Source organism: Cervus elaphus, chromosome 28 (genome assembly GCF_910594005.1).
Source record: "Cervus elaphus chromosome 28, mCerEla1.1, whole genome shotgun sequence".
NCBI lineage: Eukaryota > Metazoa > Chordata > Mammalia > Artiodactyla > Cervidae > Cervus > Cervus elaphus.
Window position 1 is genome coordinate 16,655,902 of NC_057842.1, and position 20,120 is coordinate 16,676,021.

The 20,120-nt window shown below is 38.6% G+C and overlaps 1 protein-coding gene across 6 annotated transcripts in view; it reads right to left on the reverse strand.

Annotated features, from left to right (window-relative positions):
* The window catches only part of SLC17A5 (solute carrier family 17 member 5), a 71,275-nt gene that overhangs the window by 21,859 nt on the left and 29,296 nt on the right, over positions 1–20,120 (reverse strand). For 4 of the 6 annotated variants that reach the window (XM_043890025.1, XM_043890020.1, XM_043890019.1 and 1 more), the window contains 3 exons: positions 9,026–9,184; positions 3,626–3,758; positions 2,094–2,241 (listed from right to left, as the gene is read on the reverse strand). In XM_043890025.1, coding sequence (XP_043745960.1) covers positions 2,094–2,241; positions 3,626–3,758; positions 9,026–9,184 — 440 coding nt within the window. The remainder of the gene's footprint in view (positions 1–2,093; positions 2,242–3,625; positions 3,759–9,025; positions 9,185–20,120) is intronic. The other 2 variants (XM_043890024.1, XM_043890023.1) reach the window with 1 other exon arrangement.

Consider the following 20,120-nt stretch of genomic DNA (forward strand, 5'->3'; position numbering starts at 1 on the left):
ACAAAAGAACTCTAAAGAATGTGGTCCAAAGAATATTTCCAGAGAAATAGCTATTGAAAGAATTCTGGGCTTAAAAGTAGGATCCTAGGGGAAGTTTTGGCTCTATCATTTATTAGCTGGGTGATACAAGATGAGTCACTTGACTTCTCTGAATCTGAGTTTTCTCAGTCATAAACTAGGTCAAGAATGCCTTTCTCAAAGGAATGCTTTAAGGATCAAACAAAATAATGTTTGTGAAGATGGTTTATATGCTATCAAGTACTAAACAAATATATTTGCAAATAGGTAAGATCATAACTGGACAAACAACTCGGTCTGGTCTTCGGCATTCATCCATCCAACTAAATGTTCGCCATGGGCCAAGCTCCATGGTGAGTCCTGAGAACATTAAGACCCTGAAGAACTCTGCCTTCACCGAGGTCCTAATCTAGCTGGGCTCTGAAGAACTCTGCCTTCACCAAGGTCCTATTCTAGCTGGGCGGTGTATGTAATGTTTTTACAGAGGTGATGATAGTTAAACGTGTAAATTTAAAAACAACTTCGGGCTTTAATTATTATGTAAACTGAAACCTCGTTTAAGGATTTAAGTCAGTCTTAGGGCAGTCAAATTCATAGACACAAGAAAATAGTAGAAGGGCAGTTGCCAGGGGGTAGGGGTGAGGGAGGAAGAATGGGAGTTAGTGTTTAATGGGTCCAGGGTTTCAGCTTGGGAAGATAAAAAAAAGAGTTCTGGAACGCGCTTCCCTGGTGGTTCTGTGGTAAAGAATCTGCCTGCTAGTGCAGGAGACGTGGGTTCGATTCCTGGTCCAGGAGGACCCATGTGCCTCGGGGCAGTTGAGCGTCTGTGCACAACTCCTGAGCCAGCCCGTACCCTAACGCCCTTGATCCACAAGCGAAGCCAACGCAACGAGAGCGCAGAACTTGCTCTCATCAACTAGAACAAAGCCTGAGCGCAATGAAGAACCAGCATGACTAAGAAAAGAAATTAGTATTTTTAAAAAATAAGAAAAAAAAAGAGTTCTTGAATGGATCATGTTGATGGTTGCACGACAATGTGAATGGATGCACTTAATGAAGGGATAATTAGGAAATTTGTGATGGACATGTACACTCTGCCATATTTAAAATGGATAACCAACAAGGACCTACTCTGTAGCACAAGGAACTCTGTTCAATGTTATTTGGAAGCCTGGGTAGGAGGGGCGTTGGGGGAGAATGGATACATGTATAAGTTTGGCTGAGTCCCTTTGCTGTTCGCCTGAAACTTACATGACATTTTTAATTGGCTGTATCCCAGTACAAAACTAAAAGTTCAAAAATAAATAAATAAGTAAAAATACATTAGAACTTCTAAAATATTTAAAAAATGGTATCGATAGTAAAGTTTATGTTATGCATAATTCACTACAATTAATGATTAGTAATGATTAAATAATGATTAGTAATTTAAATAATAACTTAAAGCTAATCTGAACCAATCTTTTTTTTTTCTTTATATCTTTTTTTTTTCATTTATTTTTATTAGTTGGAGGCTAATTACTTTACAATACTGTAGCGGTTTTTGTCATACATTGACGTGAATCAGCCATGGATTTACATGTATTCCCCATCCCGATCCCCCCTCCCACCTCCCTCTCCACCCGATTCCTCTGGGTCTTCCCAGTGCACCAGGCCTAAGCACTTGTCTCATGCATCCAGCCTGGGCTGGTGATCTGTTTCACCCTAGATAATATACATGTTTCAATGCTGTTCTCTCGAAACATCCCACCCTCACCTTCTCCCATAGAGTCCAAAAGTCTGTTCTGTACATCTGTGTCTCTTTTTCTGTTTTGCATTTAGGGTTATCGTTACCATCTTTCTAAATTCCATATGTATGTGTTAGTATACTGTATTGGTCTTTATCTTTCTGGCTTACTTCACTCTGTATAATGGGCTCCAGTTTCATCCATCTCATTAGAACTGATTCATTTGAATGGCTGAGTAATATTCCATGGTGTATATGTACCACAGCTTCCTTATCCATTCATCTGCTGATGGGCATCTAGGTTGCTTCCATGTCCTGGCTATTATAAATAGTGCAAATCAGTACTCACGAAGGTGCAATGTCCAGATGGTTGATGCTAAATCCAGAAGAGCAAAAGCCTCCCAGTGTTGTTGATATGGTTAAGAATGCAACAGCCAAGGAATAATCGCAACCTATAAATCCTGCGGCAACCAGGAATACCGCAGGTCCAATCATCCCTGGAGTTAAAACATTATAGAAAGAAAAAAAGAAGAAGCCCCAGCATTAGTATTTGCTTGCTCTTTAATATAGTATAAATCTGAGATTTGATATTACTGCCACCTACTGTAGAAACATTGTACTGCCTGGAAAACTCAGCTTCAATTATAGTTTCACAAATAAAGGAGATCAGTCCTGAATATTCATTGGAAGGACTGATGCTGAAGCTGAAACTCCAATACTTTGGCCACCTGATGCGAAGAACCGACTCATTTGAAAAGACCCTGATGCTGGGAACGATTGAAGGTGGGAGGAGAAGGGGACAACAGAGGATGAGATGGTTGGATGGCATCACCGACTCAATGGACATGAGTTAGGGCAAGCTCCGGGAGTTGGTGATGGACAGGGAGGCCTGGCATGCTGCAGTCCATGGGGTTGCAAAGAGTCAGACACGACTGACTGAGCGACTGAACTGAACTAAAAAGTGCTGGAAAATATATAGGATTAATGCAACTATTATAAAAGTTAAAAAATCTCTTTATGCAATGTTATTAAATTTACATGTGACCAGGACTCAGCTAAAGTTCTATAATATTTGAGAAAAGAGCAAGAGAATGACTAAAACATATGGCTCCAGAGAGAGGCAACAGTTGATTCAGAATATGATTCAAAATTCACATAACCAAAGAAGGTAAACTAAACAATAAACTCTGTTAGATAAGGTTAGGAAAATACTCCATCTAGGTTTTGACAACTCAAAGTGGTACGTGGAGATTATTACAGACAGTTAAGCGTAACATAAAAGTAATACAGGAAGGGACGTAATGAGCAGCTGCTGTGTTTCCTGAGCCTATAGCAGGGCCATCAGCAACTCTCTGTGATGATGGAAATGTTGTATTTGCTGATACTGCAACCAAGGAACTTATTAGTTGTTTTATATCGTTTTAAAATTCACTTTTCTGAAATCAGAGTCTGAAACATATGACTATTTAAGGTTCCTCTGAGTTCTTTGATTTATGGGTCCTCATTTGCTATAATGATGCTAATATATATTTTTGATTGAAATTTAAAATAGAAAAGGGATGGCGACTTTCTTATTTTCATTGCAAACTTAGAGTTGAAAACAAAATGATTTATAAAAATTCTGGGGAAGATACTCAGCAAAGCAAGCCGTTTTTTTTAATAGTTATAAGAGTATGGTAGAGATAACAGGATATTATAAATCTTAATCCTCAAAATGCGTCATTCAAAAAGAACCATCTTATACAGACTTGTACTACATGCATTAAAATATATTGTTTTGATATGTGAACAAATAACTAATATTATCACTTTTACTTTGCCTTTCAACATAAACACAGTAAATAATTGTAAACCAAAACAACATGATTCATTTTTACCTACCTATAAGGCTAAAAACTCTTCGAACCCATAGAGTTGAAAAATTCCATCTTGCCCTTAAATTGTCAGCAGCTTGACCAGATAGGATCATACATAACCAACAGCCTAAATAAGGGACTGCAGATAAAAACCCATTCTGGAAGGAATAAGAAGATCCAGGATTAATTATGGAGGGAAGAAGAACCAAAATAACACATACACACACACATACACACATACCCCTACCACCACATGAAAGCAAATACATAGCAGTATTCTGCTAATTTTTATATAATATAGTAAATAAGTTTGTTTTTTAGGATTATGGTATTCAGCTCAATGCAGTCCCAGAGAGCCTGTCTCACAGGGAACCAGAGTCTAGAACTAGACTCCCCATAGTCTAGTCTGCTTAGGGTGATCTTGAATGCTATTTTGGGATTTGGGCTCTAGCTTCAGTGAGAGAGGATGTCTTCCTATTAGCCTAGGGCTTTCTCCCGTGGGACAGTTTTAATTTATTTATTTTGAAAACATTTTTTAATTATAAAATAAAATTCAGAGAAAATCACATAAGTCAAATGTACAGCTTAATGAATTATTTTAAAGTGAGCGCCATCCAGATGCTGTTAGAAACTGCTCTCTTCGGGCTTCTTGCTTGAGGATGCCCAGACCTACTCCAACTGCATCAGTGCCGGGCACTGATGAAGGTGAAGTGACAGAAGAGGAGCCCAGGGCTGCTGGTGCCCCCCGACCCCGTGCAGGGCGACGGGGATGCATGGAAGAAGTAGGTGAGGAGTTTCTCATCAGACTTGGTCCCCTCGGTATCGGGTCTCCGTGGCTCCCCTGGCAGGGGCCCCAGTGGCCCTGACCCACCAGCTCCCTCTGCTGATGTCCAATGGTTTGATTTCTGTCCTTCTGTCTAAGGCAGGACACAGGGCCTCAAGCTCTGTCCCTTTCCACGTCTGACATGCAGTTTGAATGTTGGGGTTTTTTGTTTATTTTGTTCTGAAATTAAAGTACGCAACATAAAGAAGATGCAGTTTTAAAAAAACAGTGCCTGGAGCACTCGCACATGCTTTGAGCAGAGGACAAAGGTGGTGGGTGCTAGAGATAGCTCTATTTTTTCCCCTCTTCCTTTACAACACTTCCTAAACAAAACGAAAAAACCATGAGACATGAAATAGAATGTCTCATGGAAATGTGTTATTCGTTTTGATGTGACTGCTTTTCAGGAAATCACCCATTCTGTAAAATGAAGAAAGCATACTCAAAAAAAATATTTCTTTCTTCTGTTCATTTTTCCTTTAAGCACAACATTAAGGTGCCAAGCCTCAATGATCCAATTCTGATAAAAACAAAGGTTTTTCAGAAACAGACACAGACTTAGAGAATGAACTTATGGTTGCTGGGGGAGGGGAAGGTGGGTTAAGGGACAGTTAGGGAGTTTGGGATGGCCGTGTACACGCTGCTGTAGTTAAAATGGATAACCAACAAGGACCGCACAGGGAACTCTGCTCAACGTTATGTGGCAGTCTGGATAGAAGGGAAGTTTGCGGGAGAGTAGATACATGTATGTTTGGCTGAATTCCTTCGCTGTTCACCTACAACTATCACAAGATTGTCTGTTAACTGGTTATACCCCAATACAAAGTAAAAAGTTAAAAAAAGAAAAGTTTTTAGTCTGAGAGAGATGGGTACACCTGTTAGAGATTTACAAACACCAAAAAGGTAGAAAGATATTTTATCACTGATATTAAAATCTGGTAATAATAATTGTTTTTCCAGGAAAAACAATTATTCTTCTTCTTATATTTTGATTTGTTCTGTAGTTGGTTCCGGATTTTTGTTTCTTTTTTCTCTGTTGCTGCAGTTGTTGATTTTATTATTACTATTAACTCTCTTTAAGCTTTTGAGAAATATTTTTTATTTTTTTAAAAAATTAATTTATTTTAACTGGAGGATAATTACAATAGTGTGATGGTTCAACATGAATCGGCCATAGGTATATATGTCCACCCCATCCTGGTAATAATTTTATCTAATAAGTAAAGTCTATTTGTCTAATAAATAAATCCCATCTATCGAATAAATACATTCTATCTAATAAATCTGGTAATAATTCTATCTAAGCATTATTAATGGAATAGATCAGCAAAATTTGTTAATATTTTAAATTTAAGTGTGCTTAAGAAAAGACTGAAATTTTTCCACAGTCTGTGATCTATTTTCAGATGTTGCATGCTTCCAGTTCCACTTCCACGGCTGAATATTTTTGCTTTTTTCTGGTATTGAGTAATTTCCTCTTTAAATTTCTTCCACTTAGAATTCTGCATAGTGGGGGACTTCCTTGGTGGTCCAGTGGCTAAGACTCCAGCTCCCAATGCAAGGGGCCCAGGGTTCAATCACTGGTCAGGGAACTAGATCCCACATGCCACAACTAACAGTTCACATGCTGCAACTAAGACCCAGTTCAGCCAAATAAATAAATTAATTAATTAAATAAGAGATACTAAAAACAAAAAGAATTCTGCAGAGTGGGAGCACATCTATTGTTGTTTGTGGCAGAACCTTACACATGAATAACTGTAGCAAATAGAAAAGAGAATTTTCTGATCTTGGCCTTGTCCTCTGCTGGGCTAAGACCAACAATCACTAGTTACTGAATTTTTCCACTTAAAATTCCAGTGGTAAAAACTCCCCGGACAACCTAAAACTGCTAAAATCTTCAACATTTATACCACATATATACGTCCGTGGCTATCTTCCATAGTTATTAAGCATTCTGTTCAAGGATATAGTTCCTTGTATTCACTTATTTTAAAAATTGATTCCAAAATGGCAATATTCAAAATAGGCTAACAGATACAGCTTCAGCCTCACTGAGTTGTGAAAAATAGGGACATTAGGAAAAAATGAGGAAAAAGTACAAGTGATTATAACTAACAAAACTAAACTTATATAATAAAGCAAATGATCAGATCTTTAAATTTTTTAATTAATGAGATTATAATTTTAAATACAATGTATCTCAAATCAAGCTTTATTTTGAACAAAGTCTGTTTCATGAATGTAGTATGCTGATTTTTCAAGGAAAAAGCCATTAAACAAGAGGTTCTATATAACAAGAGAATTATTTTCAAACTCTATTCACATTTATTTTAATTTTGATTCAAAAAGAAAATGCCTTTTTTTTGTTGTTTTGGTATGAAAATGTCAAGAAAAAAGATTCTATTTTTTTTTAAGATTCTAAAGTCTCTCAGTACAGAACTAAAAAAATATTAATGAAAAGTAAATGAAGGCAATTGAGTACATATACTAATTACCAGTCAACTATTGATACTGCATTCTTTTTATAGTTCTCCTGGGAAAATTTCAAAAAAGAAGCATCAAGTGGATTGATCCTTAAATTTGCATGCAATTTGTCACTACGGTAGGAGACTACAGTCAAGCTCTGTTAACAGAGAGCTTAGGAAAAATGAGGTTGCTTGCAACAAATCCATCCCAAGCTATGGGTAAAGCCTCAGTTCAGTTTAACTTCTGTTAATGCAATTGGTGGATATATTTCAGTATAATGGATTTTGATTTTCAAAAGTAGCTGGAAGAGTTCTTCACAGCTTAGCTGTCTAGGTGAAGTTTAAGGTTTGGTCCACGTGGCCAACGTCTTCAGTGTGCTTTGGAAGTGAGGTGACTGAAAGGTTCACTTTAACAGTGTTGATAGCGTTAGGTCCATGTAACCACTGCAGCTTTGCCGTCAACCTTACTGTCTTTACATTCACCACCCAGGCTGCTGCTTTTTCTTCCAGGGCTTCCCCTCTGGCTCAGTAACAGTTCTTGGGGGAATGGGGGAATATACCATATTTTATTTATCTGTTCATCAGCTGATACCATTTGGGTTGTTTCTACCTCTTGGTTATTATGAATAATGATGTTATAAGCTTTTGTGTACATGTACATGTTTTTGCGTGCACATATGTTTTCAGTTCTCTTGGGTATAGACTCAGGAATGGAATTAGTGGGTCATAATAACTTTACGTTTAACTTTCAGATGAACTGCCAAACTGTTTTCCATGGCAGCTACACTTTACATCCTACCAGCAATGTATGAGGAATCTGTTTCCTCTGCATCCTTACCAACACTTGTTATTTTCTGTTTTATTTTATTTTTTTTATTCTAATAGGCATGAAGTGGTGTCTCATTATGGTTTTGAGTTCCATTTCTGTATTGAGTAATAGTGTAATGGGCTTATTGGTTATTTGCATATTTTCTTTATAGAAATGTCTATTTAAATCCTTTGCCCATTTAAAAAATTGGATTACTTATCTTTTTATTATTGAGTTGTACAAATTTTTTACATATTTGGAATACTTAATCCTTATCAAGCATATGATTTGCAAATATTTTCTCCCATTCAGTGGGCTTTCATTTTTGATAATATCCTTTGAGGCACAAAAGCTTTCAATTCTGATGAAGCCCAACTTACCAGTTTTTTCTTTTGGTCATGTGTGCTTTTGGGGTCATATGTGAGAAGCTGTTGTCCAGTGCCAGGTCACAAAGATGTACACTTCTAAGAGTTTTATCATTTTATCTCCCAACATTTATGCCTTTGATTCATTCTTCATATGAAGACAAAAAACACTACCAAGTTTTCTTACAAACTATGCCTCTTTCTATTTATGTTTTTCTTCAATTTCTTTAGAGACAAAATCCATCAACATAGAGATAATAGGAATTGTCTCCATTTGATGAGATCAGAAGGAACTGACAGTTTTCGGGAGGTCTGACTTAGACAGCTTTACAACTATAGCTCTGCCAATGCCTGGAGAGCACTACAGAGCACCCTCTGTACAATAATCTTGTGTCTTCCCACACCCCAGTCGGCTGCCAGCAGAGTCCTGCCACCATCCCTTTTAGAAGCGAATACTCTATCACCTGCAGGGCTACCCTGGTGACTCAGACGGCAAAGAATCTGCCTGCAATGCAGGAGACCAGGGTTCGATCCCTGGGTCAGGAAGACCCCCTGGAGAAGGGAATGGCTACCCACTCCAGTATTCTTACCTGGAGAATTCCATGGACAGAGGAGCCTGGTGGGCTACAGTCCATGGGGTCATAAAGAGTCAGACACGACTGAGTGACTAACATACACACACACGCACACACACACAGTACCACCTGTATTTGTCACCTGAGATCCTGGCATGTTACTGGGCACTAGTAAGACCTTCACAGTTAAAGGGGATACTAGCCAAGACACGCTGAATCAAGAGTTAACACACATAGAGGAAAGGAAGAAGCAAAGCTAAAAAGAGAAGTCTCTAGAATTTAGTATACCAGAGTAAAACGGAAGATGCAAAATAACTGAGTTTCACATAGACAGGAACAAATTCTGTATATTCTCTATAAGAAGTAGATGCTTATTTTTTTCTTACCTCTTGAATATTGAACCTTAGGACTTCCTTCATGTAAGTAGGCAATAAGGTCAATAAAGTATAAAAAGTCCAGTTGTAAGAAAAATGTGCAACTACAATAGCCCAAAGTGGCAGTGATTTCAGCATGGGTATCCATGGCACTGACTTCTGTGAAGAGAGCTAGAAAACAAACAAACACCAGGTGTAATTGGGATAAGCTACAGCTACGTTTGGGCTTCCCTGGTAGCTCAGCTGGTAAAGAATCTGCCTGCAATGCAAGAGACCCCGGTTTGATCCTTGGGTTGGGAAGATCCCCCAGAGAAGGGATAGGTTATCACTCCAGTATTCTTGGGCTTCCCTGGTGGATCAGATGGTAAAGAATCTGCATGCAGTGCAGGAGATCTGGGTTTGATCCCTGGGTCAGGAAGATCCCTTGGAGAAGGGCATGGCAATCCACTCCAGTACTCTTGCCTGGAGAATCCCCATAGGCAGAGGAGCCTGGCGGGCTACAGTCCATGGGGTCTAAGTACAGCACAGCACAGCTATGTTTAAATCTGAATCTCATCAGCTAAAGTTTCATCTAGAATACACTGTCAATCTTGGCTAGTAAATCTTAGATTTCTGAAACAACTCTTTAAAAATATTAAATAGCAATAGAAACTCCATGATTCAGATTAGAAGAAAAAAACAGAAATGTAGTCTTAGAGCTCAAAGGTCAAACTAAAAATGCCTTATAAGTGTCAGAAGTCCCCTGAAGTATTAATTTCTCCACCTTAAAAATAGAGGACAGTTTAATAATAATCTAATTCAGAGGCTGACATAAGGGCCAAGGTAAGAGACTGGAAGTCCTATTAGAATTCATATTTAATTCTCCAATCTTTATTCAATTATAGTGATTTATAAGAACTGCACAATAAAAGGTTTTTTATGTAGCCATCTGGAGTAATGGTCTTCAAAGCAGGGTATAAACATCCCAGGGGTAGCAAGATGATCTTCCACAGCGTGGAAAGGCATACTAGACCTATCCATACTCACTATACTCATTTTAAAACAAGAAATTAAGCTCTATTCATATTTAGCGAATAGGGTGGCTCTGGAATATGTCAGATAATCACATATTGTCTGATTTCCCCAATCAAAAGGGGTTCAACGGTGTCCTTACTTATTGGTCTGCCCTCGGTGTAGTATCACAGCACACTTTGGTTTATACCTGCCTCTCAAAATGGATTTATGGGTTTCATTAGCCAGTTTTAATGAAAACAGATCTACAGAATTAACAAGGGCTTCCCTGGTGGTTTAGTGGTTAAGCTGCTGCCTGCCAATCCAGGGACCCGGGTTTGATCGCTGGTCAGGGAAGATTCTGCAGGCTGCAGGGCGGCTAAGCCCACTTGCCACAACTACTGAGCCCACACACCTAGAGCTCATGCTCTGCAACGAGAGAGGCCACCGCAATGAGAAGCCTGTGCACCACACCTAGAGAGCAGCCCCTGCTGGCCCAACTGGAGAAAGTCCACACGCACCAAGGAAGACCCAGCGCAGACGTGCACCACACCTAGAGAGCAGCCCCTGCTGGCCCAACTGGAGAAAGTCCACATGCACCAAGGAAGACCCAACGCAGACAAAAAAAAAAGTCTTCAAAAGATTCATCTGAGAAGGTAAACAGAAGTCTAATGACGTAAGCACGAGTGAATGCTAAGAAAATAGTAGAGTTCACACTTTTCTTCATGAGCCCTTTGTCAGCTACCACACCAAACAAAATAATGGCAGGCTCATCAATACTCCGTATTCAAACACACTATTCCCAATTAAACAATGTATTATTATTAATTTTTAAGTGACAAAAAGCTTTTTCTATTAAAATTTTAATTTATGTATATATTGTTTATTTCATCTTACCCATCCTTTAAAGAGTCTGTCTTTATGTAAATTTTATAATGTATGAAAGTACAGAAATGCATGTAGATAACCATAAAAATATGCATATGTCCAGACTGTTGTCCCCCACACTGTATTTTTTAAAAACGTATTGATTTACTTGGCTGCACCAGGTCTTGGTTGTGGCACTTGGGATCTTCGGTTGTGGCAATGTGGCATCCAGCTCCCTGAGCAGGGATCAAACCTGGGCCTCCTGCATTGGGAGTACAGAGTCTTAGCCACTGGACCACCAGGTAACTGACACATGATTAAGTAAAGCCTGGAGACCACTGGCCTGAGAAATCAGTGCCTTAGGTTTCCTGTATACTGAGACTCTGCTCTGTCTTCTTCAAAAGCTGGAGCAATCTATGTTTCCGCCCCTAGGGTGCGCTATTATTTCAAAAAGGGGAAGAACCAGTATTAACCTTAGGGCCTTTTTTTCTAGGGACTTTTGATCTGATTTGGTAGATGTGCTCTTTTGATTCCCCCCAGGTATCAAAGATGTAGGGGACGTGTGGGAAGAGAAAGAGAGGAGACAATTATTCTTATATAGCAGTGGTTCTTGATTCCAGCTACACTTCAGAATCACCTTTGGCACTTCAAAATTACAGTTGGCTGTGTTCTACCCCAGACTTGCTGATTCAAAACCAAAGTCAAACTTCTGAGTGGAGGGCCAACGTGTATATTTTAAAAGGCTTCCCTGGTGATTCTACACTGCAGTGGTTCTCAAACTTTGCTGCACATTGGAATCACCAGGAGAGCTAAAAATCCCCAGAGCCAAAATCACAACTGAGACCAATTAAATCAGGTTGGGAGGTGGGTGGGAGATGGGTAGGAGGTAGGTGGCCATATTTTTGAAACATCCATGGATGATTTCAAAGTGTAGCACACTTTGGGATCCACTGTTGTAATAACGGGGGCTTCCCCGGGTGGCGCTAGAGGTAAAGAATCTACCTGCCAATGTAGGAGATTCAAGAGACTCCGGTTCTATTACTGGGTTAAGAAGATCCCCTGAAGAAGGAAATGGCAAGCTATTCAGCATTCTTGCCTGGGGAATCCCATGGACAGAGGAGCCTGGCGGGCTACAGTCCACAGGGTTGCAAAGAGTTGGAAACGATTGAGCATAACACAGCAGAAGTTGTAGTAAAGAATTCTGCAACCTCCCCCCTGCTGCACTGAGCTCTATCACCCCTTGCTTGAAAATCTTAGGACAAAGAGGAAGGAAAAAACCAGTTTAGAGAATTTAGCATTTAAAGGAACTTGGAATATAGTTCTTTTTACATGGCTTTGAAACTCACAAAAGAAATGAAATCATACTCCTGTGTTGAAAAATATGAGCCTAAATGTATCTGATCTAAATAACTTAAATATATCTGATGTAAAATATGTAATAATTTTAAGACATGCTTACGATTATGTATTTACACTTACTGACGGTGATGCTTTAGAAGAATATAGGGCTCCGATAATACCTTCTGTAGCTTTTCACCAGTATTTAGGCATAATCTTGCTTATATTAATATAAATGAAGGAAAATTGAAGCAAACTGAGCCATACTAGAATATTTTCACAGTCTAAGAATTGAATTTTCTATAATCTAATTTTTTTGGAGAATCATTCAACCATGACCAGCTATACGTGGAGAGTGATGTCAGCAAGATGGCCAAATAATATGCCCCTTATTGGTATCCACTGTTCCCCACCCCCAACAACAATTTGGTCTCCATCCACAGACAAAAGTGCTTTTCCGAGGGCAGTGGGATCTACAAACATATGCCGAGGGACCCGGTAAGGGTTTGGCATGCCTGTGCATTGGGTAAAAGACAAAAGGATCTTGGTCCCAGCTGTGAACCCTGAAGTAACTTGTCAACCAACTTCAGCCTTTCTTGGCCGTGGTCTGGGAACCCTTGGAAAATACTGACTTAGACAGTTAGCTTTAGACAAGGAAATCCTGGTATTTGTGACAACGCATGTGGACCCTGAGGGCATTATGCTAAGTGAAATAAGTAATACAGAGAAAGACAAATACTGTATAGCTTACATGTGGAATAGAGACCAAGCCCTGACACAAGGGAAGCCACCACAACGAGAAGCCTGTACACGGCAACGAAGAGTAGCCCCCGTTTGCCACAACCAGAGAAAGCCCGCGTGCCACAACAAAGACCCAGTGCAGTCAAAAACTAAATAAATAAATTAATTAATTAAAAAGTCAAAACTCATGGAAACAGAATAAAATGGTGGTGGCCAGGGGCTGGAGAGAGGGGGAAACTCATCTTCCAGTTACAAGATGAGCAACTGCTACGGTCTAAAGTACAGCATGGTGACGATAGCTAACACTACTCTATCATGTACTTGAAAGCTGCTAAGGAAGTAGATCTTAAATGTTCTCACCACAAAAAGAAATGGTGATCAGCTGAGATGATGGAGGTGTTAACTAACCCCACTGTGGGCACCACTTTGTAACACGTGCATGTGTGTATTTGCTGCTCAGTCGTGTCCGACTCTGCGACGCCATAGACGGTAGCCCGCCAGGTTCCTCTGGAATTCTCCAGGCAAGAATACTGCAGTGGGTTGCTGTTCCTTTCTCCAATTTTGTAATTAAGTATATCAAATCATCAAGGTGTATATCTTAAACATACATAATGTCCATTATATCTTAATAAAGCTGGGTTGGGGGGAAAGACCAGTTGTAGGCCAAACATATAAGCTTGACATGTAGCAGGATCTCAATAGCTATTTATTACACGAATATGAAGCCCACAGAGTCAGAAATTTGGAAAGAAGAATATGATATGTAAATGTTAGTGTTCATTTGTAAACTGGTATAAAACAACAGCTTTCTTTTCTCTGAATGAGAATTATGAGATCAATTTACAATATTTCCACATTATAAGTTATATTTTAGGGGGAAAACCCTTCATTTATAAAACATTCAAATTAATGATGAATTTTTAAATGTTTCTAGGAGAAACTATCCAATTAGCTGTGGCACACATTAAAAAAATCCTTCAAGATTTTAAGATAGCCCTGTCTAATAGAACTTCTTATGGTGACAGAAATGTTCTATATCTACACTGCCCAATTTGGTAAAGAGTAGCCCTATTAAGCCTTTGCAATATGGCTAGTATGACTGAGGAAATGAATTTTTAATTCAATTAATCTAAATTAAAATTTAATAACCACAAGTGTTGGTGGCTACCATAACGGACAACAAAAGTTGAAGGCAAGACCTTAATAAAGTACAAAACAGCTTTTTCTGATGTTCTAGATGAGAAATTATCTTTTGCTATTATCAGAGGTGACCTGTCAATCATGCAATCTCACACACTCTATTGGCTTCATTATACTTAAATGTTGGCAAAGCACATTATAAAAGTTCTCAGCAGAGCTCCACATTCTTCTAAAATGCCACTGCTTATGGATGAAAATATACTGGAAAGGAAATTTTTTAGCTGTTCAGATCATCTGCCCAGCCAATATATTGAGAGCAAATTCTTTAAGATATTTGAGTAAGGGAATTTCTGAAGGAATAATCAATGATATCTTGAATCTTATATAGAGAATGTATCATTAAATAAGTAATAATAGCTCAAACAGCTTTTTAAAATACCAGTTGAAGCACAAAAGCACAGAACAAAAATGTATTCGTTGTCAAATGTACAAAATCTTCTAGACTATAGGAAGGGTAAGGTCAATCAATAACATTTGAGTATCTTCTATGTGCAACTTCACAAAAAAATGTTTTCCTGTCAAATGTAAGAAACAACAAATTGGTTTAGAAAAAGCTGCATGAAACACATGTTCTAAGTTAGAGCAACTAAATATTCAAGCCAAAGCCCTTATTTGCTTCATAAGACTGCAAAATTGTATACTCTTTCAAAAAGGTAGAAGAGAAGCAAAACAGTTATAAAATATCCTGTCCTAAAGACTTAGTAAAGAAAAAAAAATAAAAGCAAAAAACCAATACTAGATCTCCCGAGGAAAGAAAACGTCAGTGGGTAAAGTGGTAACGTCTTAACAATTTATTAAAAAGGAGACTTCTATATACCACGTTCTTGGACTGGAAGAATTAATATTGTTAAAATGACCATACTACCCAAACCAACGTACCAGTTCAATGCAATCTCTGTCAGAACAACAACGGCATTCTGCACAGAACTAGGACAAATAATTTAATAGTTTGTATGGAAAAATAAAAGACCTCGAACAGCCAAAACAATCGAGAAAGAGAAACAGCTGGAGGAATACGCTTCCTGACTTCCGACTATACTATAAAGCTATAGTAATAAAAACTCAGTATGGTTCTGGTACAAAAACAGACTCATAGATCGGTGGGACAGAATAGAAAGCCCAAAAATAAACCCACACACTTATGGTTAATTACTCTATGATAAAAGAGAAAAGATAGTCTGCACAATGGAGAAAAGACAGATACTTCAATAAATAGTGCTGGGAAAACTGGACAGCTACATGTAAAAGAAAAAATTGGAACATTTTCTACTCCATACACAAAAATAAAAATATTTAAATGTAAATATTAAAATATTAATGTAAAATATTTAAATTTAAATATTTACATTTAATATTTATTTAATATAAAATTAAAATATAAATGATATATATAATAAAATATCTATAAAATATAAAAATAAAATATAAAATATATTTAATATTTACATTTAAATTACATTTAAATATTTAAATGTAAAAATTAAAATGTAAAATATTTAAATGTTAAATATTTAAATGTAAGACTGAAAAGCATAAAATTCCTAGAGGAAAGCAAAGGGAGAATGCTCTTTGACATAAATTGTAGCAATATTTTTTGAATCTATCTCCTAAAGTAAATAAAAGCAAAAATAAATAAACAGGATCTAATTAAACACAAAAGCTTTTTCACAGCAAAGGAAACCATCAACCAAACAAAAACAGTCCTGAATGGGAGAATATATTTGCAAATGATATGACTGACAAGGGGCTGATACCCAACATATATACATACCTCATACAAGTCACCATAAAAAAATAAAGAATCTGATTAAAAAATAGGCAGAAGAACTGAACAGACATTTTTCCAAAGAGCAAATGCAGATGGCTAACAAGCATATTAAAAGAAGTTCAACATCACTAATCATCAGGGAAACGCAAATCAAAACCACAATGAGATGTCACCTCACATCTGTCAGAATGGCTGTCATCAAAAAGAACACAAATAACCAATGTTGGAGAGGATGTGGAGAAAAGGAAACCCTTGTACACTGTTGGTGGGAACGTAAATTGACGCAGCTGCTGTGGAAAACAATATGGAAATTTATCAAAATACTAAAAATAACTTCAGATGACCATTGCATCTACTACTGTGGGAAAGAATCCCTTAAAAGAAATGGAGTAGCCCTCATAGTCAACAAGAGTCTGAAATGCAGTACTTGGGTGCAATCTCAAAAATGACAGAATGATCTCTGTTTCCAAGGCAAACCATTCAATATCACAGTAATCCAAGTCTATGCCCCAACCAGTAATGGTGAAGAAGCTGAAGTTAAATGGTTCTATGAAAACCTACAAGACCTTCTAGAACTAACACCCCCCAAAATGTCCTTTTCTTCATAGGGGACTGGAATGCAAAACTAGGAAGTCAAGAGATATCTGGAGTAACAGGCAAATTTGGTCTTGGAGTACAAAATGAAGCAGGGCAAAGGCTAACAGAGTTTTGCCAAGAGAAAGCACTGATTATAGCAAAACACCCTCTTCTAGCAACACATGAGAAGACTCTACACATGGACATCACCAGATGGTCAATACCGAAATCAGATTGATTATATTCTTTGCAGCCAAAGATGGAGAAGCTCTATACAGTCAGCAAAAACAAGACCAGGAGCTGACTGTGGTTCAGATCAAGAACTCCTTATTGCCAAATTCAGACTTAAACTGAAGAAAGTAGGGAAAACCACTAGACCATTCAGGGATGACCTAAATCAAATACCTTACAATTATACGGTAGAAGTGACAAATAGATTCAAGAGATGAGATCTGATAGAGTGCCTGAAGAACTATGCATGGAGGTTCATGACATTGTAAGGGAGGCAGTGCTCAAGACCATCCCCATGGAAAGAAATGCAAAAAGGCAAAACGGTTGTCTGAGGAAGTCTTACAAATAGCTGAGAAAAGAAGAGAAGCTAAAGGCAAAGGAGAAAAGGAAAGATATACCCATTTGAATGCAGAGTTCCAAAGAAGAGCAAGGAGATATGAGAAAGTCTTCCTCAGTGATAAGTGCAAAGAAATAGAGGGACACAATAGAATGGGAAAGACTAGAGATCTCTTCAAGAAAATTAGAGACACCAAGGGAATATTTCATGTAAAAATGGGCACAATAAAGAATAGAACAGTATGGACCTAACAGAAGCAGAAGATATTAAGACGAGGTGGCAAGAATACACAGAAGAACTACACAAAAAAGATCTTCATGACCCAGATAACCATGATGGTGTGATCACTCAACTAGAGCCACACATCCTGGAATGCAAAGTCAAGTGGGCCTTATGAAGTATCACTATGGACAAAGCTAGTGGAGGTGACTGAATTCCAGGTGAGTTATTTCAAATCCTAAAAGATGATACTGTTAAAGTGCTGCACTCAATATGCCAACAAATTTGGAAAACTCAGCATTGGCCATACAACTGGAAAAGGTCAGTTTTCATTCCAATCCCAAAGAAAGGCAATGTCAAAGAATGTTCAAACTAAACTACCACACAATTGCACTCATCTCACATGCTGGCAAAGTAATGCTCAAAATTCTCCAAGCCAGGCTTCAACAGTATGTGAACGGTGAACTTTCAGATGTTCAAATTGGATTTAGAAAAGGCAGAGGAACCAGAGATCAAATTGCCAACATCCACTGGATCATCAAAAAAGCAAGAGAGTTCCAGAGAAACATCTACTTCTGCTTTATTGACTATGCTGAAGCCATTGGGTGGATCACAACAAACTATGGAAAATTCTTAAACAGATGGGAATACCAGACCACCTTACCTGCCTCCTGAGAAATCTGCATGCAGGTCAAGAAGCAACAGTTAGAACTGGATATGGAACAACAGACTGGTTCCAAATTGGGAAAGGCTGTATATTGTCACTCTGCTTATTTAACTTACATGCAGAGTACATCATGCAAAATGCCTGGCTGGATGAAGCACAAGCTGGAATCAAGATTGTCGGGAGAAATATCAATAACCTCAGATATGCAGATGACACCACCCTTATGGCAGAAAGCAAAGAACTAAAGAACCTCTTGATGAAGGTGAAAGATGAGGAGAAGGGGACGACAGAGGATGAGATGGTTGGATGGCATCACTGACTAGATGGACACGAGTTTGAGCAGGCTCCAGGAGCTGGTGATGGACAGGGAAGCCTGGCAGGCTGTAGTCCGTGGGGTCGCAGAGTTGACTGAACTGAACTGAACTGGGAACTACTAAAATGACCTAGCAATCCCACTCCTGAGTACCTACCTGAAAAAAAAAAATCTCTAATTGGAAAAGATACATGCATCCTAATGTTTATAGCAGCATTATTTACAACTGCCAAGAAACTGAAGCAACCTAAGTGGGAATCAACAGATGAATGGATAAAGAAAATATGGTATATACACAATGGAATAGTACTAAGTTATATAAAAAAAGAACAAAATTTTGCCATTTGCTGCAATATGGATGGACTTGGGAGGGCATTATGCTAAGTGAAATAAGTCAGACAGAGAAAGACAAGGTATTACTTACTTATGGGATCTAAGAAATACAACAAATTAGTGAAGATAACAAAAAAGAAGCTGACTTATAGATACAGAGAAAAAACTAATGGCTACCACCAGGAAGAGGGGAGGTGGGAGGGGCAATTATAGGGTCAGGGGGTAAAGAGGTACAAACAATTAGGTATCAAATAAGCTACAAGGATATATTATACAACATGAGGAATACAGCCAATATTTTATAAAGTTTTATAAAGCCAACATTTTATACAAATATAAATGCAGCATAACCTTTAAAAATTGTGAGTCACTGTTTTGTAATAGGGCTTCCTTGGTGGCTCAGATAGTAAAGAATCTGCCTGCTATGCAGCAGACTTGTGTTTGATCCCTGGGTCAGGAAGAGCCCCTGGAGAAGGGAATGGCAATCCGCTCCAACGTTTTTTTTAAAGCTTTATTTATTTACATTATTTTTTGGCCATGGTGGGTCTTCGTTGCTGCACGTGGGCTTTCTCTAGTTGCGTTGAGCTGGGCTTCTCATTGAGGTGGCTCCTCTTGTTGAGGAGGACAGGCTCTAGGCATGCGGGCTCCAGTAGTTGCTGCTCAGTAGTTGTGGCTCATGGGCTTAGTTGCTCCCTGGTATGTGGGATCTTCCCAGAGCAGGGATTGAACCATTGTTTCCCCATCTATTTGCCATGAAGGGATGGGACCAGATGCCATGATCTTCGTTTTTTGAATGTTGAGATTTAAGCCAGCTTTTTCACTCTCCTCTTTCACTTTTATCAAGAGGCTCTTCAGTTCTTCACTTTCTGCCATAAGGGTGGTGTCATCTGCATATCTAAGGTTATTGATATTTCTCCTGGCAATCTTGATTCCAGCTTGTGCTTCATCCAGCCCAGCGTTTCTCATGATGTACTCTGCATGTAAGTTAAACAAGCAGGGTGACAATATACAGTCTTGATGTACTCCTTTCTTAACTTGGAATCAGTCTGCTGTTCCATGTCCGGTTCTAATTGTTGCTTCTTGACCTGCATACAGATTTCTCAGGAGGCAGGTAAGGTGGTCTGGTATTCCCATTTCTTGAAGAATTTTCCACGTTTGTTGTGATCGACACAGTCAAAGGCATGTGAAATGAGTGCAATTGTGCAGTAGTTTGGACATTCCTTGGCACTGCCCTTCTTTGGGACTGGAATGAAAACTGACCTTTTCCGGTCCTGTGGCCACCACTGAGTTTTCCAAATTTGCTGGCCTACTGAGTGCAGCACTTTAACAGCATCAAGCTTACAAGTAGTTCACAGCATCCCAGTGCCTAAAGGGTAAAGTCTAAGCTCCTCAGTGGGACATACAGGATTCTCCATGATCAGGCTTCTTCTGCCACTCTCTGCCTTTGCCTTTTACCTGCAGCAATGCCTGATTCCTGGCGAGTATCACTCTCTCTCCTCAGAATCTGCTTATACCACATCCTTGCCC